This window comes from Panthera pardus, unplaced genomic scaffold, assembly GCF_024362965.1.
Source record: "Panthera pardus isolate Hobbes unplaced genomic scaffold, ASM2436296v1 HiC_scaffold_2, whole genome shotgun sequence".
Classification (NCBI taxonomy): domain Eukaryota; kingdom Metazoa; phylum Chordata; class Mammalia; order Carnivora; family Felidae; genus Panthera; species Panthera pardus.
The window spans coordinates 51,672,520-51,697,862 of record NW_026526765.1 but is presented as its reverse complement, the minus strand read 5'-3'; the positions used below and the strand labels follow the sequence as shown (position 1 = coordinate 51,697,862).

At 41.3% G+C, this 25,343-nt stretch overlaps 1 protein-coding gene across 2 annotated transcripts in view; it reads left to right on the top strand.

Moving 5' to 3' along the window:
* Nucleotides 1-25,343, top strand: part of ATP10B (ATPase phospholipid transporting 10B (putative)) — a 262,716-nt gene that overhangs the window by 151,929 nt on the left and 85,444 nt on the right. Inside the window, exons 1-2 of one of the 2 annotated variants that reach the window (XM_019450219.2) lie at nucleotides 423-1,138; nucleotides 16,267-16,471. In XM_019450219.2, coding sequence (XP_019305764.2) covers nucleotides 753-1,138; nucleotides 16,267-16,471 — 591 coding nt within the window. In that variant the 5' untranslated portion in view covers nucleotides 423-752. Of the gene's footprint in view, nucleotides 1-422; nucleotides 1,139-16,266; nucleotides 16,472-25,343 lie in introns of those variants that run through there. The other variant, XM_019450218.2, reaches the window with a different exon arrangement.

The following is a 25,343-nucleotide window of genomic DNA, read 5'->3' as shown; positions in this document are numbered from 1 at the left end:
CATATTGAAGAGAATGCCAATGTCAGGTAGTGGATAAAAGCAGAAGGATGATGCTAAACATCTTACAATATACAGGACAGCCCCTCCACAACAAAGAATTATCATCCAGCCCAAAATATCACTAGTGCTGAGATTTAGAAACCTTAATTTAGCACATGTAAACACTCAAAATATTAAGCACAAAAATGTTGTATTATTGAGAGTAAGGTTAAATCTCAAGAATTGGTCTCTAGAATTTACTGGATCATCTCAAGAGACCAAATTTAAGAGCGGCTCTTTGGAGAGTGACAGGCGACATCTCTCAAACAAGAAAACATATACCATTTTTAAAGCATCTGAGGCTCTTGGCTAAAAATTCTTGTTTTTAAAACTTAACCAGGTAGGTTTTATGACTAGAGTTGGCACACTTGTTCTCAGCTGCCTGGGTGGAAAAGGAAGATCCCTGTGGGTGACGTCTACATTCCAATAGGTGGAGTCCCAACAAGTAGAAGGAAGTGACCTGACAAGTGCACACCTGTTCTCTGCCAGCTTTTTCCTTGTCATTTCTCCCCCAGCATTTGTAAACCAGCCTTTTGTTTTTAATTTTCCTTTTGAAAGAAGAGAGAGAAATTTCCAGCAAAGAACGCAAATAAAAGATATCAGGGACGTGACTCACCGGCAGCTGAACAATGGAACTGATTAGGGGAAAAAACTCTTTTACGGAGAACTCACATGCCATCCTATGAGAATTCAAGAAACGGGATTGAGCAGAGATGGGAAAGGAAGTCAAAAGAAGACAGAAAAGGAAAGAAGACAAGAAACGCATAGTAATCTCCAATCTGCCCTTTGAAGTATGGTCCTACAAAGAGAATCCCAACAGGCATTATTGTGGGAATCAAATTAAGACCAGCAAGTACACCGTGTTGTCCTTCATACCCAAGAACATCTTTGAACAGCTACACCGGTTTGCCAATCTCTATTTTCTGGGCATTGTGGGTCTGAATTTTGTTCCCGTGACCAATGCTTTCCAGCCTGAGGTAGGTGTGATACCAATCTGTATCATCCTGGCGGTCACTGCTATAAAGGATGCTTGGGAAGACCTCCGAAGATGCAAATCTGATAAAGTGATCAATAACCAAGAATGTCTCATCTATAGCAGGTAAAGCAAAACCCATTGGGGAAGTCTGGTGGGTCCAGAAGATCTTTCTGTGCCTGCTGCCACTGCTGCTACTTTTTATAGAGGGGATACTGTAGGGAGATAGCATCATTTTATCTCAGTGAAGCTGTTTAATTCTCCAATGTCAGAATTATTACCTAAAACCAAAAACCACATAAAAAAAAAGGGTTGAGTCCATGTTCATTAAAATTAGGAGGTCTTTATTATTTGGTGTTTTCTTTGCTGTTTCAAATGTGTTTAGCATTTAAGAATTTTGCATAAATTCTCCTCCATTCCTAGTCCAGTGTATGAGCACACTGGAGCATATTTAGAGACCATTGGTGGGAAGAGGCATCACTGTTTTTCAGGGGAGCGGAGCAGTAGAGCATTGTATTAGATGAACTGGAGACACACTGCCTGGGTCAAATCATTCATTAACTACATGACTTTAGGCAGGTTACCCAACCTCTCTGAGTCTGGTTTTACCATCTGTAAAATTGAAACCTCTCCTGGGGTGCTCATGAGAATTGCATCCTTGGAAGGTGCTTAGAACTATGCCTGATATATAGTAAATGCTCAATGTGCAAGCTACAATTGCTCTATTTTTATAATGTAAAACTCACAGTAGCGCCATCATCAAGGTTTTCTTTATAATTCCTCTCTGACGTCCCAACAAAAGCAAAAACTGCACACCACCCATCTTGCCACATTATTTAAAATTATTTTATACATGCTGTCACTTTACAAAGGTTCCATTGAGCATTTGGCAAAACAGGGTTGTTAGGGAAAGGATATGATCTTGGACAGTCATATCTATATTCTTCTCCAGTGAAAGAGAAGATAAGAGTTATTATAGGTCTCAATTTTATGACTGCACATATAGCCAAGATAGAAGCAAGAGAGTCAAGTCTGGGCTAAGAGAGAGACTTCCGTGACTGAGTGCTTTGTGGGCTAGCCTTTGATGATTGAGTCACTAGCAGGTGAGGGCTTGACTTCTTGGCAGATAAGGAAAATGTCCATCTCTCTCTCGATGAGCACCATTCCTGTCTGACTTTTTCCCTCTGACTTTATCAGCCCTAATTGGCAGAAATTCTCCAGTCGCTCTGGTCCCTCTTAAGATGAAAGGGGCTGGCTTCAGGGTGTGCACTGTAGCCATTTAGGGGCTTCTTTATAAAGAGGGGTTCTCTTCCCCAGGGGAATGGCAGGTAACCGACTTGTAGCTGGCTGATGAGAGGATTTAATGGGAGACTATCGAATGCAAGGGACTCATTTGTCTTCAGGGCACCTCTACGAAAATCTCCATGTCTCCCCTCAGCATCAGATTCACTTCTGGCCTCTTTGCTGGCAGGGCCACAACTGCACGTCTAAAAAAGTTAATCTGAAGGGTGTGTGTGTTTTCTAATTGTCTCGAATGTTGTTAGCACACTGAACATCTAAAGAAGGAAAATAATTGGCAGGCTGCCTTTTTTCAAAGAGACTGTCACCAACCCACACCTTCACTTTTTGTTTGCTACCTTTCTTTTTCCTTAGTTTTGTTTTTTTGTTGTTTTTTTTTTTTTTTTTTTTTTTTTTTTTTTTTTCCTCAGAGAAGATACACAGTGGTGAGCCAGGAAGCTGATTCCTTAGGGAAGAATGAGTGTGGACCTCAATTAGCCTGATCCTATTCTCCCTGCTCTGCCAGAAATCCTCTGCCCTAAGCCTCCTAGAATCACAGGCCTGTTCTTGGGGATAATCTCAGTGTTTATCAGACCCTAGATTGACCTGTGCTGAGAACTGGTTTGATGTATGCCAGGCTGTTGTTCTGTTCTCAAAATAGCTTCCAGGAAACAGTGAAAAACCAAGGTGGCAGCAATCCTAGCAAAAAGAAGCCTTAGTTCATAGGTTCACTGGCAGGGAGGGACATAAGAGGTTTTATAATAGCAATATTTCCTGAAGTGTATTCAGTGGAATAATAATGACTAAGAGGTGGTCTCCGAAAAAAAAGACACTCATGATCAAAAAATTATACATTAGCCCTCCTAACCCATGTTCCATGGGGGAACTAAGATACGCAGTAAAGATATCTGTCCATCCTTAACTCAGTGTTGTTCCAAACTTACTAAACCTTGGAAATTTGGGGAATTTTACTTTCTTCAGTATAGCAAAATAATTGACTAGAGGGTCAGGCAGGTAATTGAATGAAATAAACTAAATACAAAGAGGGGAGCAATGTTGTCTGTGTGCTGATAAATGGGGACTGATACTCAGCATCAGTGTTAGATTAAGACAGGAAACGGTAGGCATTGTAGCAAATAAGGGGACCCAGGCCCTCACATCAGAAGGCAGAGCTAGCCACCATGTGCAAATATAGACCTAGTGTTGCCAGATTGTCTGAATTTTGTTAAAGGAGCTAGAAGTTCATGTTTTTATTTGAAATAACCTGGCATTTAAGTGAAATAACCTAATATAATTTTTCAATTATTTCACACCTATTTTGTTTGACCTAAAGTTCTTATTTTGCCTGTGAGCCCCAAATTTGCAGACTTTGCTTTATAATTGAGTCCTAGGAATCTGGATCTCTGCAAAAGAATGATTAGATTCTTCTTTTGAGATTCATCTTCAAGTGAGGGAACCACTTAACCTCTTAGGGCAGAGATGGGGTATGACTTTGAAGTAAGAATGCAGGCCTCATACTCAGGAGGCCTAAACTTTAAGCCCAGACCTGTGACTGACTACTAACAACAGCTTAGAAAGTCATTTAAATCCTGGATCTCAGTTTCCACTTCCTAAAAAAATTTGTTTAATGTTTATTTATTTTTGAGAAAGACAGAGTGCAAACAGGGGAGAGGCAAAGAGAGACACACAGAATCCAAAGCAGGCTTCAGGCTGTGAGCTGTCAGCACAGAGCCTGACGTGGGGCTCAAACTCATGGACTGCAAGATCATGACCTGAGCCAAAGTCAGGCACTTAACCAAGTTAGCCACCCAGTTGCCCCTCTCAGTTTCCACTTTCAGACTGGATCAGACTAGATCTTGGGAGTCAGACTAGATCTTGTCCTGTGAAATATGCTAGAAAGAACAGAATCCACAACCAAATAAATTTGGGAAATAGGACATACTTGATCCTACCAGGACCCTCAGTAAGTAGCCTATCCAATTTTGTGTAACTCAGTTGTGTCCTCTGAAATACTCTCTGTTGTAAGCAGCAGAAACCTCAACTCAAATTTAAACAACAAAGGGACTTGTCGGTTTTTAAGTCACTACAAATATTCTGAGATGGGCAAGTGATCAGGCATGAATCTGCATCCTAGATCTCGCACTTGGCTGTCCATTTCATTCAGTCCTCTCTGCATCATTTTTACCCTCAGGCATACTTTCCTCATGGCAGTGAGATGGCTGCAACAGCTCCAGCTTTCATGTCTATATGTGGTAACTCACAAAGGGAGAAAGAAAGGCACTTGTGGGATCATTCTTAGAAGGTCAAGGAAGCTTACTTTCCAGATCCTCCTCACACCTCAGTGACCCCAGTGAGTCACATGTCCATCCCTGAACCACTCCTGTGAGTAGGGATTATGCTTATTGAATTTTACCTGAACCACAGAGTTCATCACAAAGTCAGCTTCCCTGAAAGCATATGTGCCACCCAGAGAAGATGTAAAACCCAAATGGAAAAAAATAAGATAGTTTCTAAGTGAAAGGGGAATAGATATTGGAGATGCCACCTTTATGTACTCATCTTAAAATATTTTTGAGCCTAGAATCTTTGTAAATTGCTTTCCACATATTAGGAACATACACACTTGGCGTCATTCTGTACTATAGATCAGTGAAGCTCTTCCAACTCTGAAGTGGATTGATTCTATAAAATATTCCAGAATAGGAAGCCAGGAAATGCTAGATAAGTGTTAGTTATTATCTTAACTGATGGATGCTGAAGGACATTTTCTTTTGCCAAATATCGATGACACATGATAGGATGTTAGGCAAAGGATACAAGATCCGAAAGGACAATTCGTTTGTTCAGGACAAGATAAAAGCTTCTCCCTCAAGCACTAGCTGTATCCATTTTGTCTCAGAATCATACATTTGAGAAATAATATCTTTGTAGCAGGTGGGGGTGGGGGGAAGGGGGGAGGTAGGGGGGAGGATTTGCATACGCTTGTATGTAATTGAATACTAGGGCCCTTAGAATGTTGCTTAACCCAGTCCCATGCATCATACGGTCCAGACTTGTTTATACTGTGAAAGAGTCCTTTTGCAAACAGCAGAAGCCTTGTTAACAGAATTACAATCCTTTTAGAGCATTTTCTTTTAATATAGCAACTGTGCTTGTGGTCTAAAGGTGACCCATTAATCAGATTTATGGAATGACTTTAAGAAGAGATTAGCTTCAGAATTGTATTAGCTTAGTTTCTCCCAGGGCTCAGTTTAATAAATCTGGGAACCATACCCAGCAAGAGATTTCTATCCTTCCATTCAGCTTAGTAAATTTTTATTTGTATTCAGAAAACATGTGGTAAGGAAGCAGGGGTGTGAACAGAGGAGATCCATGATGGGCTTTGTCTCCATACTGCAATGAAACAAAAGCCCTCCAGTGTCTCAGCAGCTGAGCAGTCATTTGGTCCCAAATATTCACCCGGATCTGGTGTGTGTGCACCACATGGTAGGCCCTGAGTGCCCTCCGGGGGCTCTCAGTCCAGTGATCACAAGGAACTTGTAAACAGCCACAGTGTCCCATGCCTCTGTACAAAGGGCTATAGTCGTTAAGGGGATGAGGTGACTCATCTACCTGCAGAAAATATCAAGGCCAAGGGAAACCTTCCCCAAAGAGGTGACATTTCCAGAGGCATCAAAAGATGAGTAGCATTAAACAGGCAGAGGAAACACAATTTTAGCTCACAGCCTCTTCATGTGTCAGCTAAAGGTTGTATGTGTGGCTTATGCTGGTATCAAAAAGACTAGAATCAAGAAATGTCAGAAACTTAGAAGAATGACTCCGATTAGAAAGTTTAAAATTCTGGCTCTTTGATTAATACTTGGAGATTCTCTTTTCTGGAAGCCAGGTGGCTTCTATAACAGAAAAATAATTCCAGATGATACGGGAGAGTGGCCAGTCTTCAGACAGCCTAGCACTGAGGGTCTGATTTCCCAGTAGTAGCCAGCGCTGGTGGGAAGAAAGAAGCCTGGCCTGTAGCCTGTTTTTATTTGTATGTCAGTTGCCTTTCATGACAGAGCCCACATTATTGGAAAGCTGAGAACGAGGAAACCAGAAGTTTTGGTCCTGGGTCTGCCACAATTAACCGTATGATGTCAGTGAAGTCACTTAAGTGGTTGGGGCCCCATTGTCTCATCTTTAAATAGTGATCATAATCTCTATGGTATATTTTGCAAAAAGACGTGCAGTTGATGAGCAAGAGTGCTTGAAAATAACAGAGCTATAGAAATAAACTATACAATGCAGTACCAAAGGAGGGTGAAAAATGAGTCTCAACAATGGTGTTTAAAATGTGACATCTTACTAGGTGCTTAGCTTCAAGGACTTTGGCATCAGACTTAGGATTGTCCCAGAACTGCCACTTACTAAAGCTGTGAATATATGTAGTCAGTGGATCACTTGAGACTTCATTTCAACATCTCTAAAGTGGGAACAATAGTAGCACCTATTTCCTGGAGTCCTGTGGATTGAATGAGATCATCTTTATAAACCCGTTTAAGTCTGCCTCTGTACCATAAGTAGCACTAAGCAATCTTTTTTTAATTTCCAGTGACTTCAACTCTAATTTTTTCAGTGCCAGGCCCAGCCTCAGTTTTGAACTTTCATACCATACTCCCCACACATACAAGGGAGGAATCACTTATATTATTAGTAAAAATCAAGGATTCTTTGAGCTGCATTTATCAGTGGGCAGAGTTACAATGTTTTCAAAGCAAAAACCTATGCTGTGCTCCCTCATAAAATTCTGTATGGTAGAATTTTAAACCTGAAATCAAGAAACCCCTCTGGAGCCTGGCCATCTTTCCCCCTCCTCCTGTTCTACAGCACACCTGAGCACACCTATACCAACATTTACACTCAGGCAAGGGATCTAGATGGCCCCAACCAGCCCAGAGCCTAGGGCACTTTGGCCAATGCAACTTCTAACACAGAGTGTGCTTGAGAATATCACACTTGTGTGGATATTAATAAAGCAGGTATTTGGGCCCAATTTCACTATTATTTCCTCTGGGTAACAGCTCTTTGGGAAACCCAAAGGAGATGAGATGATTGATAAGACAGAATTCAGGCTTTGCCAGGGTTATTCTAACATCAAGACATATAAACATGCTTTCATCCTAAAACTACCTCCCGGGGTTGTTGTGGGTACTAAATGAGAGAATGCATGTAAAATACTTACATAGTGCCTGACATTCAGAAAATGTTAGCTAAAATATTGCTAAAGAGAGTTCTATAACCTTGCTACCCAGGAGTTGCCATGAACTTGACCCAAGAGGATTAAGGAAGAAATGCCATTGGCTAGCATTTGAAACTACATGAGAGAAGACAAACTCTTAAGCTAAAGAACTTGAATTCCAGGCTCTTAATAACATAGCGAAATGGGCCTGAGGGAAGAATCTGAAAAACGCAGACAACAGAGAAACATCTGGTGTCATATGAAGCATGACCATGAAAAGCACCACTGGCTGGAGTTTACAGACCAGCAGACCATTTCTTTCATCGCACACATCTTTGCTTCACATGTGGCATCAGCAAATGAGGCTCTGCTCTGAAGCATCAATTTTACAAGTGCCCACCCTATACCCACTGCCTGTCCTGTGCTCACAGAAGGCCATAAACTATTTGGACCAATTCATTTGTCATTTCAGTATAGAATGCATTAGGTCTTCTCCAAAACTCAATGGATGGAAAAGTCATAAAACAAGAATTCAGGTGTCCCTGAAGCTCTGCCCTCATGTCAACAGGCATGATTTATATTTATATTTTGGCAGGTGAGGATTTAAAGCTTCTGTTAAGGAGCTCACAATTCCAAAAGGTAAGGCTCCAATTTTCAACCCAGCTTCACTTGTTTGTCACTAGCTTCTGAGGCTTCATCTGCCTTGTACCTCACTCCCATACAAAACCAAGGGTCCACAGTAAGCCATGAAGCTCCTATGGCTGTCACTTGTATGTCCTTGTAGACATACCTATGTGACCTCACCCAAGTTAGGTAACCTTTCTGGGCCTGCTTTCTCATCTATGAAATGGAGATAATGATAACAAAAGTTGTCTCATTATTAGGCAGCTAAATAAGTAATGTAGGTTAAGTGCTGGGCCCAAGACAGATAAGCGTATTGTATTGTATTGTATTGTATTGTATTGTATTGTATTGTATATTATCAGAAGTCTCCCTGCTGAGTCCATAACAAAAACAAATTGGATGTTAAAATGGCTAAAGGTTAGGAAAAGCTTCCCTTCTACTGCTTCATGTTCAAGACAGATCTACACAGAATCAGTTACTGAATATTTACTGAACACTTCCCCATATGCTAGACACTCCACCAGACCCTATGAAGGAACAGAAATATAAGGCCCAGGGTCATCCTAGCTCTCCACAAGCTTATTAGAATGTTGAAAATAAGAGATACATGAAACAGCAAATAGGGCCATAATGTGTCAGGAAATGGGACAAAGAAAAGTGCACCATTGACACTCACTGCCCAGAAGTGAAAGTGAAAGGTAGTGTTTGGATCTGCAGAGGCTCAAGGTAACATTTGGGGTAACATCTCATGCCTTTGATGCCCCCAGCCTGTTTCCCCATAGTCTGTGAATGTGATCTTGATGGAGTGCACCTGTGAATCTCCTGTCCCCTAAGCAGGGTGTTTCCATGGCCATCACTGTTTGTGCCATTCTGTGCTCATTTCTGCTTTCTGCATGTGACAAAGTGCACAAAGAGGTTAGAGAGTAGGCTGCTCCTTGGAGCTTCAATAAAGATGGAGCTCTTGGAGTGCTTGGGTGACTCAGTTGGTTAAGCGGCCAACTTCAGCTAAGGTCATGATCTCGCGATTGGTGAGTTCTAGCCCCGCGTTGGGCTCTGTGCAGACAGCTCAGAGCCTGGAGCCTACTTCGGATTCTGTGTCTCCCTCTCTCTCTACCCTTCCCCTGCTCATGTTCTGTCTTTCTGTCTCTCAAAAGTAAATAAACATTTTTAAAAAACTTAAAGCTGGGGCTCTCGGTATAAAGAAGGACTTTAACAGCAGATGTGACCTGTTGTGTTAGGCCTCATTGGCCTCTAGATGAGGTCATATTAATACAAATACTCCAGTGACAGACCCAAATTGTTGATTTGAGATGTGTCCTCCCACCCTAATTTCAAGCATCCCCAGATATGCCTGGGCATACTTACATATGGCGAATGTCACTGTGTCCACCAATATTTCCAGCCAAGCCAGAAATCAAGGTATCCTACCACTCCTCTGGCCTCCATTGTCTCCTTCCGGTACTTTCCTCAATCCTGTGAGCCTGAAGGCCACTCACTGTGGTCTGTAGCTGACAGTTAGATGCAGAGGACAAGGAATAGCCAGGCAGGGGGCACTCACTGCCCAGGTTCAGACTGTCTTTAACATAACTGCTTTAGCTTCTGTTCCACTTCCTGGGGCCAGGTCAAGGACAAAGGCCACACAACCTGTTGTCCCTTTTCTTTTCTTTTTTTTTTAATTTTTTTAATGTTTATTTTTGAGGGGTGGGGCAGGGACAGAAGGAGAGGGAGACACAAAATCTGAAGCAGGCTTCAGGCTGTGAGCTGTCAATACAGAGTCCAATACAGGGCTTTAACCCATAAGGTATGAGATCATGACCTGAAGCTGAAGTCGGACGCTTAACTGACTGAGCCACCCAGGCACCCCTTTGTTGTCCCTTTTCAAGTCTTCTACACTCTCTTGCCAGATTCCTCCTCCAGCAAAACTAAAAACAAAATCCACAAAAAAACAAGCAAAAAAAAAAACCCTTATGTATATGACATCATAAAAATAGACAATTAACACTGTCTCCATAGCAGTAACCCTGTTTGCTCCAAGCTAATAATAACTATAATGATAATAATAGCAGCAGTAAAGGCCATTTGCTGTGTGGTCATTAGATACTTCTCACATATTATTTTAGTTAGCTCTCACTATAACCTATAGAATATATTTTAGTTGTCCCATTTGATAGATGAATAAATTGAGTGTCAGATAGTTAAGCAGTGGGTCCAAGGCATCACCACATATAGGAGATAGTTCCAGGTTTCAAATCAGGTTCAACTGACTCCAAAGTTTTTAACCACTCTGTGGGACTGCCTCTACCTCAACATACCACTGGCAAAACAATTGGGTAGTACAAGTATTCATGAGCCAGCCACAAGGCCCTTGGTTCTCTTTCTTGGCACTGTAGAAAGAGTAGAGATTCCAATGCAAGTTTCATCACTGTGTATGTTGGCCAGGTCACTCAGCCTCCATTTTCTCAGCTGAGAATTAGAAATCCATCAAATCTCTTCATTCCTGATTTGTTTTGTTTTGTTTATTAAGACTTTATTTTTTTAGAGTAGTCTACTGTTGGTTCACAGCAAAATTAGGGGAAAGGTACAGAGATTTCCCATTTACCCCTAGCCCCGCTCATACATAGCCTTCCTCATTATCAACATCCCCCACCAGAGTGCTACATTTGTCACAACACATCATAATCACCCAAAATCTATAGTTTATGGCTCACTCTTGGTATTATATATTCTGTGCATTTGGACAAATGTATAGTAACATGTATCCATCATTATAGTATCACACAGAATAGTTTTAATGTCTTAAAAATCCTCTGTGTTCTGCCTTTACACCTTCTCTGCCTCACCCCCACAACCCCTGGCGACCCCAAATGTTTTTATGCCTCCATAGTTTTGCCTTTTCCAGAATGTCATATAGTTGGAATCAAGCAGTATGTTGCCTTTTCTGATTGGCTTCTTTCACTTACTAACATGCATTTAAATTTCCTCCCTGTCTTTTTGTGGCTTGATATCTCACTTCTTTTTAGCATTGATTAATATTTCATTGTTTGGATATACCAGTTTGTCCATTCACCTACTGAAGGTCGTCTTTCTTGCTTCCAAATTTTGGTAATGGTGAATAAAGCTGCTATAAATATCCATGTGAAGGTTTCTGTGTGGACATAAGTTTTTTAACTCCTTTGGGTAAATACCAAGGAGCATGATTGCTGGACCATGTGGTCAAAGTATATTTAGTTTTGTAAGAAACTGTTCTTTCACCAGTACCACACTGTCTTGATTACTGTAGCTTGAAGTCTTGAAATGAGGTAGTAATCGTCCTCCAGTTTTGTTCTTCTCCTTCAATATTTTATCGGCTGTTCTGGGTCTTTTGCCTCTTTTATATAAACCTTAGAATCCAGTTGTCAACATCTGCAAATTAACTTGGTGGGCAGCACTGATTTTAAGGATACACTTTTCTGGGAGTTTGTGCCAGTAGCCAGATACCTAAGTCTTCAATTGGCTGGATTTGAATCCCTCTTTTCTGAGCTTGAGGGAACGGATTCAATTTTTAGAGTTTCTTGTGTTTGTGTGTTGTATAACTGGGCTCAAGCCACAAAATGCAATCATGGGCATAAAATGGGTGTCCCAATAGCATGAAGGAGAGAGTGCTGGGGCTGGCAGAGTGGGGGGTTAGCACGCACCATGATATTAACAATCATTGTCATCATTATCATTGTGGTCATAGTCATCATCATCATCATCATAAAAGAAGCTTGTATTTATTTAGTACTTACTAAATGCAAAGCTTAGCTCAGTCCCCTACATGGGTCATGTCACCAATCCTTTCAACAACCCTCTGAGGCAAGTGCACATATTACCTTCAACTGAAGAAACAAAGGCTCCTAGAAGTTATATAACTTGTCCAACATCACATGAGTAATAAGCTGTGAATCTGGAGTTCAAATCTACTCTTTATCCCTCTACTGCACTCATTGTCCCTGACATTCCCCTTTCATTATGGGGTAGTGATGCTGACTGTTCTGCCTCTGGCATTCAAGCTTCCAGAAAGACAGCTGAGGTCAGTTCCTAACCCTGTTTTGAATAGGAAGTCCCACAGATACCTAAACCTCCTGATAAGTCCTCTTTACTCTAGTTCCTTCAAGCCCTTTTCATAAAACCCACACACTTGAGAAATGGAGCCTTAAGCATCCTCTCCTCCCCTATTTCTCTCCTTTCACCTGCTCCCCCATGGACTCCAGTTGGTTAGAAACCTCTCTTGCTGTTTATTTCCCTCTTAATAAGCCCCATCTCCTCTCAGAAAGCCGTTTAGCACGGCACCACTTAATTTCTCCTCGAAGCAGAATCTGCCAGATGGAGTCTTCATCCCAAGCCATGTTGATTTGTCTTATTTTTAAACAGCAGTGAACATCCCATGAAACTAAAATAGCAGTCAGTTCCCAGGTGTGACTCACTGAGCATGGAGGTGATCAAGAGCGTATGGACACATCCACCTGAGGCAGCTGTTCCAAATGACTTCCTCAGGTGGCACCCAGCCAGCTGCTGGCCACATCTGGATGTCACTCAATGCAGGGACATGCTGATTTTCCGCATCAACTGGGTTCAGCCACTCATTACCTCCTCTGGCTGGACCCCTTGGGCTGTGCATCCTTGCCTTTTCCACAGACATACTCATATTCCTGATTATAGGAATATAGGGAGACAAAGTGGACTCCAGAGGACCAGAAGACTAGCACAAAGTAGCCAAGTGAAAGAAGGTCTCATTTTTTACCCTGATATCTCATTGTTTTCCAAAAAAATTCCTTTAAAATTTGACTCTGATTTTATAACCTAACTATGCTAGGGTTAATATAAACATAATTCTTCAAATTATGTACCAGCTAAATTACTAAACTGTATCCTCTCACCCAGTCCCCCCAAAAAACATGTTTTTTGAAACTAACATCCCAAAATCATGTTGATTCGGTAGCCTCTGTATTCCCAGACACACATAATGGGATGTGTGCCTGAAGCATGCATGTCTCTGTTTGAAAAGCACTCATTCTGTTCACAGAGATGTGCATTCTCTTTCTTGGGGATGGTAAGCCTACAACAGGGACTAAGAATGTTTCTTTACCACCGCATATCATCCTAAGGAAAAGAGGATTAATATAAAGCAAAGACAGAGGTGATTGTTACTAGTAAGGCAGTGACTTCCCTGAGATCCAAGAAATAATAGAAGTCAGAGACTGGTCTGACTTACAGACTCTTGGGCGGCTCCACTTACCACATAACACCTATCATCATGATGGGAATTGACAAGACAACATGCCAGCCCAGCTCACAAAAGTGACCACTTATAAATATGTATATACCATAAGCTCATCTCCATAACCCTCCATCTTCCATCACCCTTATAGCCCAGATCCCATAAGAAGCAGTGGTGTCCTTTATTAGAAGGGGGAAGAATGAAATTCACTATTCATGGATGGAGGTATGTTGGCCTTGCCTCCAATATGTCTATATATACACCAATCCCAACTAGCATTTGACAATCTTCTGAACCAGTGCGCTCTGGAATAGTTGGCAATCAGGATATTCCTCAGAGTCAAAGCCATTCTCACTAAACTCAATCTCAAATACCAGTCAGAATGCTGAGATTATAGCAATCAGCTGATACCCACCATCCCCAAAGGCATTATCTGATAGGACACAGAACTCAAAGAGGGGAGGTGGGGAAGAATGTGGACAAGTTCAGTGATAATCCTTTATCACTTGGAACAATTTTGCTACAATATTTAGGAATTTTTTGTTTTGTTTTAAGCACCCCCTCAAAAAGAACAATAACAACAAAAAAGCAAGAGAGAAATCCAATCTTTCTTTGGCCCTGTGAGATTCCTTTTCCCATGGAGAGTACAGGCCATTCCAGTTTCTTTAAGTAGTCTTATAATTGAACATTTAACAGGTGTTCTCAGGGCTACTCTGAAGAAAAAAACAAATCTTTCCCTGAATCAGCAGAGAAACCATGAATTATTTTACAGTAATGTTCACCTTTCTGATGGAGGGGTATCCACCCTAAATATATCCATAAACAGATAAATATATTTCTGAAGTGCCACTGAGAAATAAATATGGGGGGTGGGGACTGACTGTCCTTGTTCTTCACGGGGGAAAAAGAAGGTGATAAAATAAGCTGATGGAATCAAAAATTGTTTAGAAACCTGTTAAATGTCCTTCCATGGAAAGAAGAAATATTACTAAGATGCTACAGATGCATTGCCTCCCAAATCCTCAGAAGTGATTTCAATAGACATTTGGGTGATACTGCCCATCGACTGATTTTGCCAGTAGCTGCCGTGCTGTGCTTTCTGGAGCCACAGGAACTTCCAAAGAATTCTATGGGTCTTTAGCATGGCAGGGTGTTCCCCAATACTAATGTCCCTGATTATTTTGTAGACTCCGATCAGACCTTCCCTTGGTTGGCCTTCCAGATAGAAGCACACTCATTCAGGGGACTAGGGGAGTCATCTTCACAGATCTTTTATGACAAGGACAATGGGGTCTTAGGAGGGCTTGTTCAGGGTTCTCCAGGGGGCACCAAAGAGGAAGCAAGACCTCAAGCCCTTATCCTTCTTAGGGACTTTTATGAAGTCAAAAGAGAAAAGTGAAATTCCAGTCACATCTCTTTCTCTGTGGAAGAGTAGTCTTGTCATGCCTGGGCACCCAGATTCTAACAGAAACTGAAGCAATAACATGCCCAGAGGGGTTCAGCATCAGTAGAGAAAAACAGCAAAGGAGAGCTTACCTCCTTAGGCCTGGCTGGTCTGAGAGGCATCCAGCTGCAAGCCAGCTGGGCTCAGTTGAAAAGACCACATGTAGAATATTGGTTTGGTTCCACATCCCATATTTAAAGAGAAATATTTCCAAATGCAGCCTTAGACGAAACAGCTCACACCTCCAGGACAGCTCTTGAAACTATCATTCATACAAGAATAACAGAGGACACTTGGAAAATTAAATTTGACTTGGGAAGCCCAAAAGATTTCAGGGGACACCTGATGAATGCCTTAAAATATTTACAAAATGGTAGAAGATGGAATATATCAGGCTCTCCAGGAGAGCAGATCTAGCTCAATATTTGGCTATGTAGTTGGAGGACTTTCTAAGATGAAAGCTCCTTGAAATAGAATGTCTTGCCTTGGGTAGTAGGGAGTCCTTTTGCTGTTGGTGCAAAAGCTGAGGCTGCATAACCACCTGAGACCCGAGGAGGGAGGGGGATACTTTTGAGGCAGTAGGATCTCCAAGCATTGAAAACTGTAGGGATGTGTGTCAAGCTGGACCTGGTCTCAGGTTTCAGCTCTATTTTTGTAAGACCTTGGAAACTTTTCTTGGACCCTCAATTTCCTCATTTGTGAACTGGGTCTAACAATATCTATTCTAGTGGGTTATTATGCAAGTAAATAAAGTATTAACAAACATTAATGCTTGGCACAGTAGAAATCCTACATTTGTGATTATTGTTGCCACTGTGATATCTGAGCTTGATAAATTGAATAGAAAGAGACAGTTCATAATCTCCTCAGATTTCTTTAGCCCTCTGATTCTATGATCACCATGGGTCCCATCTTATCAACCTTACTGTTGCTGTCTTCCTAATTCCCTGACTGCCCAGAGTTTTCTGTTTCAGCACAGCCCCAGATCTTCCTCCACAATGGTCTATATCCTCACTTTCCTACTGCCACTTTCCTCTCATAATTAGAAATAATCTTTCCTTGCAACCTGCTTTCTACAGGTTAGCTACCTATTCTGGAAAATTATGTATATTAAGAGTACTATAATAATAATATAATAATATGACTATGTAGTCACCTTCTCCCTCTTCCTTCTTCGGCTAAGAAGCAAAGCTAAGCACAGTCAACAGCCAGCAGTCAATCAAAACTCTAAATGATCTTGAGAACAGACCTTCTACTAGTGGTATTCTATAGGTCATGCTTAGCTTTTCTAGAGAGATTATGATGGTGGTCATTTGGAGGTAAAATACTAAACAGTCTTGCGACAGGCTTCCTGTGGGACATTTAGGCACAGGTGGGACCTTCTTCTGTTCACTCATTTAATTTTCTAGAGAACCTTAAAACTCACTCTGACCCCTGTTGTTCTCCCACCCAAGAAAACAGCAGAGCTACGTGAAGAAGTGCTGGAAGGATGTGCGTGTGGGCGACTTCATCCAAATGCAATGCAATGAGATCATCCCAGCAGACATACTCCTGCTCTTCTCTTCAGACCCAAATGGGATCTGCCACCTGGAAACTGCCAACCTGGATGGAGAGACAAACCTCAAACAAAGGCGTGTTGTGAAGGGCTTCTCACAGCAGGTAAGGATCTTTCTAAGATTTCCAAAGGTGAGGTCAAAGGGAAGAAGCAAGCCAACTCTACTGGAAAACTGAACTCAATCTGGTGCCAGAGGGAAAGTAGGAGATGCCTCCTTTTCCCAAGCACTTAGGTACACTTAATCTTCCCAGCAAGCCTCTTAATGGGTATTATCCCTATACCACTGATGGGGAAACTGAGGCTTAAGAAAGGTAAATAACTTGCTAAAAGTCTCAGAATTCCTAAATGGGGGCCCACTATGTTTAAGGAAACTGTGGTCTCTGTTCTAAACCAAGGAGTCTAATATCTATTTGGTTACCCTTAGGACCAACCCGCTTTCCATGTTTATGCAGCCCTGCCCATCCTGCCCAGCTCTGCTCCCTCAACCTCTCCCTCCCTGAATCTTCTCTAGTACTACTTTGACCCCAGCATAAACTTATAGGAAGGTATTGGTAACTATTTTTTCACTTGTGTACATCTTACCTTCCCTCCTAGACAAACAGGGAACAATTGCCAACATCTTTATTTAACTCCCACATTTACACATATGGTACCTTGAACATCATGGGGAAGTCATTATTGTCTGGAGGTTTAAGAGCCCAGGCTCCGGAGGTTGACAGAGCTACACTACCATTTTTAGCATTGTCACCTCAGGAAAGTTACTCCTCTCTCACTTCTTTATTCCCTCACCTGGAAAATGGGTATAAAAATAGTACCTTCTCCATTAGAGTGATTCTTAAGACTGAACAATATGTATAGCAATTACTTAGTATGAAGGTAAACATATAGTAAGAGACCAGTAAATAGTCTGCAGTAAATATCAACAGTGTTCATAGGCAATGTATTGAGTAATTGAAACTGGGTGTGATTGATATTCCAATTTTTAATTAAAAGTCCCCTTGAAAGGGTTGATTTTCAATCTGGAACCTTTCTCTGCACATGGAAAAGAATAAAATTCTATCACTTTCTTCATTCTGCCAGTCTTCGGCAGGAGAGAAATTGGATGAGTCAGGGGATTTACGGGTGAGAAGGCAAGTGCTTCATTCCTCAGAGATTATCATAAGCTAGAGTTAGGTTATCTAGATTGAAACTTCTTGAGAGAAGACAACTCCACTTACCTCACTTTGCCCCTCCCAAAGCACCGGATGAGCAGTTCTCACAAAATCTCTTTGGTACGATGGATTCCTCAGGAGTCTCTTCTCTTGCCTCTGCGTGTTTCTCCCCTAGTTCTGTTATGAGATTCACATGAGATAAAGGAAGGAGGGAATGAAATATAGGGCTTGGTGCATAGTAGGCCCACAGTAAATGGTCTGTTGCTGATACCTCAGCTGCACTTACTGCCCTGGGCATGGAAACCACCATGACCACATGGCTGCCATCTGCTTTTCTTGTCATTTCTCACGTTCAGTTTTCCATTGGTCTCCAGGCTCCACCCAAGTCAGTCACTGCACTGGTGCTGGGTGTCTAAGTTTTCTCTCCTTTGCTTGTCCCCACCACATTCACCAAATCACCCTAGAGTTTACAAGGGCAGGATCTGAGGAAAGTTCACAAAGCCATTCTAGATACACAGCAATCTATTTCCTGGCTCAGGGCCCTGTGGCCTGCCCTCTAGATCAGAGACTTTTAAGCTTCTTTAAACATAATTCACAGTAAGAAATACATATTATGAATGTACAACACACACAGGTGGATGTGTGTATGTGAGATGTAAAATTGCCACCTGATACTACATGCAAAGCACTCTGAGACTTTCTATTCTATTTCATTATTTTACAAAGCTCTGGGAGCAGTGAAACTTGTGTTTGCTTACAAACCTATCCCTCTGCCGCCCCTTCCCAATCTCCTCATCTCTGTTCTGAGTCCTCTTTATTCTCTCTCAGGCAGCGGGTTTTCAGGGTTGTTGAGTTTCAACCAGTAGCTTCTCTTTTTGTCTCTGGCAGCAGCTCCCAAGCTGTTTCTTGTATTTTAATTAGTCAGATAGTTTGGGATTTGACTGGAATGAAGAGCCAGATAAAAGGGTCATTCACACTCCAGTGCCATAGACCAGCCAATTTAATAACATCTCTCAAACTCTAACCCTGAATTCTCACAGGGTAGTTGGCATAATGATTTACAAAAAAAAAAAAAAAAGTTAAATTCATTTGTGAAGGGAAGAAGATTTATTTGAGCTTGAAGGTTTTTAGCGTTCTCTATTTGTTCCTTCATTCTCCCCCTCACTTTGCTTAAGTGTGTTTTTCCATTTCTATGAAAATAGTTATAATGATGACGTACTTTTATTAAGTCCTTACTGAGCCTTTGCATGATTATCTCCTTTATCCTCACAAATCCCCACTGAGAGAAGGGCTATTATTGTCCCCACTATACACCTGAGGAAAATGAAGCATAGGAAGGTTAAGTAACTTGTCCAAGGTCACTGAGCCAGGAAGTGCTTGAAACAAGATTCAAAACCAAGTTTATCCAAAGTCTCAACTCTTAAGGTTTGTAGAAGCTCATCTCCCTGGCCTATTGACTATTACCCAGAGTTTACCCAGAGATGTTTACTTGAAAGCACACATTTATCATTTTTAATATTCTTTTCACATATAAGTAGTACATGGTAGGAAGAATAAAAGTAGGCTTATCCAGGTCCCTGAAAAAGGAATCTGGGCTGTTCTTTGCTATCTTGTTTCTCCCTTATGTCATCAGTGCAAAAAGATTTCTGAATATAGGTAGAATTCTCTTCTAACTCTATACTATAGCATTTCTCAAATGTGTTGGGCAGACATTGATGACAGTTGCAAGAAAAATACATTTTGCAAAATCAAAAAGACAGAAGACATTAGGTTACAAATTTTCAAATATTTCAAATATTCCTGCCAGACTGCTCAGGTACTTTGGTAAGCCCAAGGAGGAGAGGGGACAGGTACTAGTATGTAGCATTTCTAAACACTTAACCACAGAAGCCTTTTATTCCAAGGAACACATTCCAGGACTACTACAGGAGATGTGGGATCACAATTTAGGGATTTGTCCCAAATACATTAGAGGTGTTCAAGATGTACCATAATTACCACAGAAAGAATCTTTTAAAAATATACATGCATCCTTCCACATTATCACTAAGTTATGGCTCACCAGGACTGAGTAGGGGTCAAGTGTTCATATGTTTTATTTTTATTTATTTATTTATTTTATCTAAAAGGATCATTTATTTTTTTTACAGATGAAAATTTGAAGCATAGCGATTTTATTTTTTTTTTCTTTTTTTTCCAATATATGAAATTTATTGTCAAATTGGTTTCCATACAACACCCAGTACTCATACCAAAAGGTGCCCTCCTCAATACCCATCACCCACCCTCCCCTCCCTCCCACCCCCCATCAACCCTCAGTTTGTTCTCAGTTTTTAACAGTCTCTTATGCTTTGGCTCTCTCCCACTCTAACCTCTTTTTTTTTTTTTTCTTCCCCTCCCCCATGGGTTTCTGTTAAGTTTCTCAGGATCCACATAAGAGTGAAACCATATGGTATCTGTCTTTCTCTGTATGGCTTATTTCACTTAGCATCACAGTCTCCAGTTCCATCCACGTTGCTACAAAAGGCCATATTTCATTCTTTCTCATTGCCACGTAGTATTCCATTGTGTATATAAACCACAATTTCTTTATCCATTCATCAGTTGATGGACATTTAGGCTCTTTCCATAATTTGGCTATTGTTGAGAGTGCTGCTATAAACATTAGGGTACAAGTGCCCCTATGCATCAGTACTCCTGTATCCCTTGGGTAAATTCCCAGCAGTGCTATTGCTGGGTCATAGGGTAGTTCTATTTTTAATTTTCTGAGGAACCTCCACACTGCTTTCCAGAGCGGCTGCACCAATTTGCATTCCCACCAACAGTGCAAGAGGGTTCCCATTTCTCCACATCCTCTCCAGCATCTATAGTCTCCTGATTTGTTCATTTTGGCCACTCTGACTGGCGTGAGGTGATATCTGAGTGTGGTTCTGATTTGTATTTCCCTGATGAGGAGAGACGTTGAGCATCTTTTCATGTGCCTGTTGGCCATCCAGATGTCTTCTTTAGAGAAGTGTCTATTCATGTTTTCTGCCCATTTCTTCACTGGGTTATTTGTTTTTCGGGTGTGGAGTTTGGTGAGCTCTTTATAGATTTTGGATACTAGCCCTTTGTCCGATATGTCATTTGCAAATATCTTTTCCCATTCCATTGGTTGCCTTTTAGTTTTGTTGGTTGTTTCCTTTGCTGTGCAGAAGCTTTTTATCTTCATAAGGTCCCAGTAATTCATTTTTGCTTTTAATTCCCTTGCCTTTGGGGATGTGTCGAGTAAGAGATTGCTACAGCTGAGGTCAGAGAGGTCCTTTCCTGTTTTCTCCTCTAGGATTTTGATGGTTTCCTGTCTCACATTCAGGTCCTTTATCCATTTTGAGTTTATTTTTGTGAATGGTGTGAGAAAGTGGTCTAGTTTCAACCTTCTGCATGTTGCTGTCCAGTTCTCCCAGCACCATTTGTTAAAGAGACTGTCTTTTTTCCATTGGATGTTCTTTCCTGCTTTGTCAAAGATTAGTTGGCCATACGTTTGTGGGTCTAGTTCTGGGGTTTCTATTCTATTCCATTGGTCTATGTGTCTGTTTTTGTGCCAATACCATGCTGTCTTGATGATTACAGCTTTGTAGTAGAGGCTAAAGTCTGGGATTGTGATGCCTCCTGCTTTGGTCTTCTTCTTCAAAATTACTTTGGCTATTCGGGGCCTTTTGTGGGTCCATATGAATTTTAGAATTGCTTGTTCTAGTTTCGAGAAGAATGCTGCTGCAATTTTGATTGGGATTGCATTGAATGTGTAGATAGCTTTGGGTAGTATTGACATTTTGACAATATTTCTTCTTCCAATCCATGAGCAGGGAATGTCTTTCCATTTCTTTATATCTTCTTCAATTTCCTTCATAAGCTTTCTATAGTTTTCAGCATACAGATCTTTTACATCTTTGGTTAGATTTATTCCTAGGTATTTTATGCTTCTTGGTGCAGTTGTGAATGGGATCAGTTTGTCTTTCTGTTGCTTCATTACTAGTGTATAAGAATGCAACTGATTTCTGTACATTGATTTTGTATCCTGCAACTTTGCTGAATTCATGTATCAGTTCTAGCAGACTTTTGGTGGAGTCTATTGGATTTTCCATGTATAATATCATGTCATCTGCAAAAAGTGAAAGCTTGACTTCATCTTTGCCAATTTGGATGCCTTTGATTTCCTTTTGTTGTCTGATTGCTGATGCTAGCACTTCCAACACTATATTAAACAACAGCGGTGAGAGTGGGCATCCCTGTCGTGTTCCTGATCTCAGGGAAAAAGCTCTCAGTTTTTCCCCATTGAGGATGATGTTAGCTGTGGGCTTTTCATAAATGGCTTTTATGATCTTTAAGTATGTTCCTTCTATCCCGACTTCCTCAAGGGTTTTTATTAAGAAAGGGTGCTGGATTTTGTCAAAGGCCTTTTCTGCATCGATTGACAGGATCATATGGTTCTTATCTTTTTTTTTATTAATGTGATGTATCACGTTGATTGATTTGTGAATGTTGAACCAGCCCTGCATCCCAGGAATGAATCCCACTTGATCATGGTGAATAATTATTTTTATATGCTGTTGAATTCGATTTGCTAGTATCTTATTGAGAATTTTTGCATCCATATTCATCAGGGATATTGGCCTGTAGTTCTCTTTTTTTTACTGGGTCTCTGTCAGGTTTAGGAATCAAAGTAATACTGGCTTCATAGAATGAGTCTGGAAGTTTTCCTTCCCTTTCTATTTCTTGGAATAGCTTGAGAAGGATAGGTATTATCTCTGCTTTAAATGTCTGGTAGAACTCCCCTGGGAAGCCATCTGGTCCTGGACTCTTATTTGTTGGAAGATTTTTGATAACTGATTCAATTTCTTCGCTGGTTATAGGTCTGTTCAAGCTTTCTATTTCCTCCTGATTGAGTTTTGGAAGAGTGTGGGTGTTTAGGAATTTGTCCATTTCTTCCAGGTTGTCCAATTTGTTGGCATATTATTTTTCATAGTATTCACTGATAATTGTTTGTATCTTTGAGGGATTGGTTGTAATCATTCCATTTTCATTCATGATTTTATCTATTTGGGTCATCTCCCTTTTCTTTTTGAGAAGCCTGGCTAGAGGTTTGTCAATTTTGTTTATTTTTTCAAAAAACCAACTCTTGGTTTTGTTGATCTGCTCTACAGTTTTTTTAGATTCTATATTGTTTATTTCTGCTCTGATCTTTATTATTTCTCTTCTTCTGCTGGGTTTAGGCTGCCTTTGCTGTTCTGCTTCTATTTCCTTTAGGTGTGCTGTTAGATTTTGTATTTGGGATTTTTCTTGTTTTTTGAGATAGGCCTGGATTGCAATGTATTTTCCTCTCAGGACTGCCTTCGCTGCGTCCCAAAGCGTTTGGATTGTTGTATTTTCATTTTCTTTTGTTTCCATATATTTTTTAATTTCTTCTCTAATTGCCTGGTTGACCCACTCATTCTTTAGTAGGGTGTTCTTTAACCTCCACGCTTTTGGCGGTTTTCCAGACTTTTTCCTGTGGTTGATTTCAAGCTTCATAGCATTGTGGTCTGAAAGTATGCATGGTATAATTTCAATTCTTGTAAACTTATGAAGGGCTGTTTTGTGACCCAGTATATGATCTATCTTGGAGAATGTTCCATGTGCACTCAAGAAGAAAGTATATTCTGTTGCTTTGGGATGCAGAGTTGTAAATATATCTGTCAAGTCCATCTGATCCAATGTATCATTCAGGGCCCTTGTTTCTTTATTGACCGTGTGTCTAGATGATCTATCCATTTCTGTAAGTGGAGTGTTAAAGTCCCCTGCAATGACCACATTCTTATCAATAAGGTTGCTTATGTTTATGAGTAATTGTTTTATATATTTGGGGGCTCCGGTATTCGGTGCATAGACATTTATAATTGTTAGCTCTTCCTGATGGATAGACCCTGTAATTATTATATAATGCCCTTCTTCATCTCTTGTTACAGCCTTTAATTTAAAGTCTAGTTTGTCTGATAGAAGTATGACTACTCCAGCTTTCTTTTGGCTTCCAGTAGCATGATAAATAGTTCTCCATCCCCTCACTCTCAATCTGAAGGTGTCCTCAGGTCCAAAATGAGTCTCTTGTAGACAGCAAACAGATGGGTCTTGTTTTTTTATCATTCTGATATCCTATGTCTTTTGGTTGGCGCATTTAATCCATTTACATTCAGTGTTATTATAGAAAGATACGGGTTTAGAGTCATTGTGATGTCTGTATGTTTTATGCTTGTAGTGATGTCTCTGGTACTTTGTCTCACAGGATCCCCCTTAGGATCTCTTGTAGGGCTGGTTTAGTGGTGACAAATTCCTTCCGTTTTTGTTTGTTTGGGAAGACCTTTATCTCTCCTTCTATTCTAAATGACAGACTTGCTGAATAAAGGATTCTCGGCTGCGTATTTTTTCTGTTTAGCACACTGAAGATCTCGTGCCAATCCTTTCTGGCCTGCCAAGCTTCAAAAGAGAGATCAGTCACGAGTCTTATAGGTCTCCCTTTATATGTGAGGGCACGTTTATCCCTTTCTGCTTTCAGAATTTTCTCTTTATCCTTGTATTCTGCCAGTTTCACTATGATATGTCGCGCAGAAGATCGATTCAAGTTACATCTGAAGGGAGTTCTCTGTGACTCTTGGATTTCAATGCCTTTTTCCTTCCCCAGTTTAGGGAAGTTCTCAGCTATTATTTCTTCAAATACACCTTCAGCACCTTTCCCTCTCTCTTCCTCCTCTGGGATACCAATTATGCGTATATTATTTCTTTTTAGTGTATCACTTAGTTCTCTAAGTTTCCCCACATACTCCTGGATTTTTTTATCTCTCTTTTTCTCAGCTTCCTCTTTTTGCATAACTTTATCTTCTAGTTCACCTATTCTCTCCTCTGCCTCTTCAAGCCGAGCCGTCGTGGTTTCCATTTTGTTTTGCATTTTGTTTAAAGCGTTTTTCAGCTCCTCGTGACTGTTCCTTAGTCCCTTGATCTCTGTAGCAAGGGATTCTCTGCTGTCCTCTATACTGTTTTCAAGCCCAGCGATTAATTTTATGACTATTATTCTAAATTCACTTTCTGTTATATTATTTAAATCCTTTTTGATCAGTTCATTAGCTGTTGTTATTTCCTGGAGATTCTTCTGAGGGGAATTCTTCCGTTTGGTCATTTTGGATAGTCCCTGGAGTGGTGAGGACCTGCAGGGCACTTCCCCTGTGCTGTGGTGTATAACTGGAGTTGGTGGGCGGGGCCGCAGTCCGACCCGATGTCTGCCCCCAGCCCACCGCTGGGGCCACAGTCAGACTGGTGTGTGCCTTCTCTTCCCCTCTCCTAGTGGCGGGATTCACTGTGGGGTGGCGTGGCCCATCTGGGCTACTTGCACACTGCCAGGCTTGTGGTGCTGGGGATCTGGCGTATTAGCTGGGGTGGGTAGGCAAGGTGCACGGGGACAGGAGGGGCAGGCTTAGCTCGCTTCTCCTTAGGTGATCCACTTCAGGAGGGGCCCTGTGACAGCGGGAGGGAGTCAGATCCACTGCCGGTGGTTTGGCTCCTCAGAAGCACAGAGTTGGGTGTTTGCGCCGAGCGAGCAAGTTCCCTGGCAGGAACTGGTTCCCTTTGGGATTTTGGCTGGGGGATGGGTGAGGGAGATGGCGCTGGCGAGCGCCTTTGTTCCCCACCAAACTGAGCTCTGTCTTCCGGGGGCTCAGCAGCTCTCCCTCCCTTTGTCCTCCAGCCTTCCCGCTTTCCGAGCAGAGCTGTTAACTTATGACCTCCCAGATGCTAAGTCGCGCTTGCTGTCGAACACAGTCCG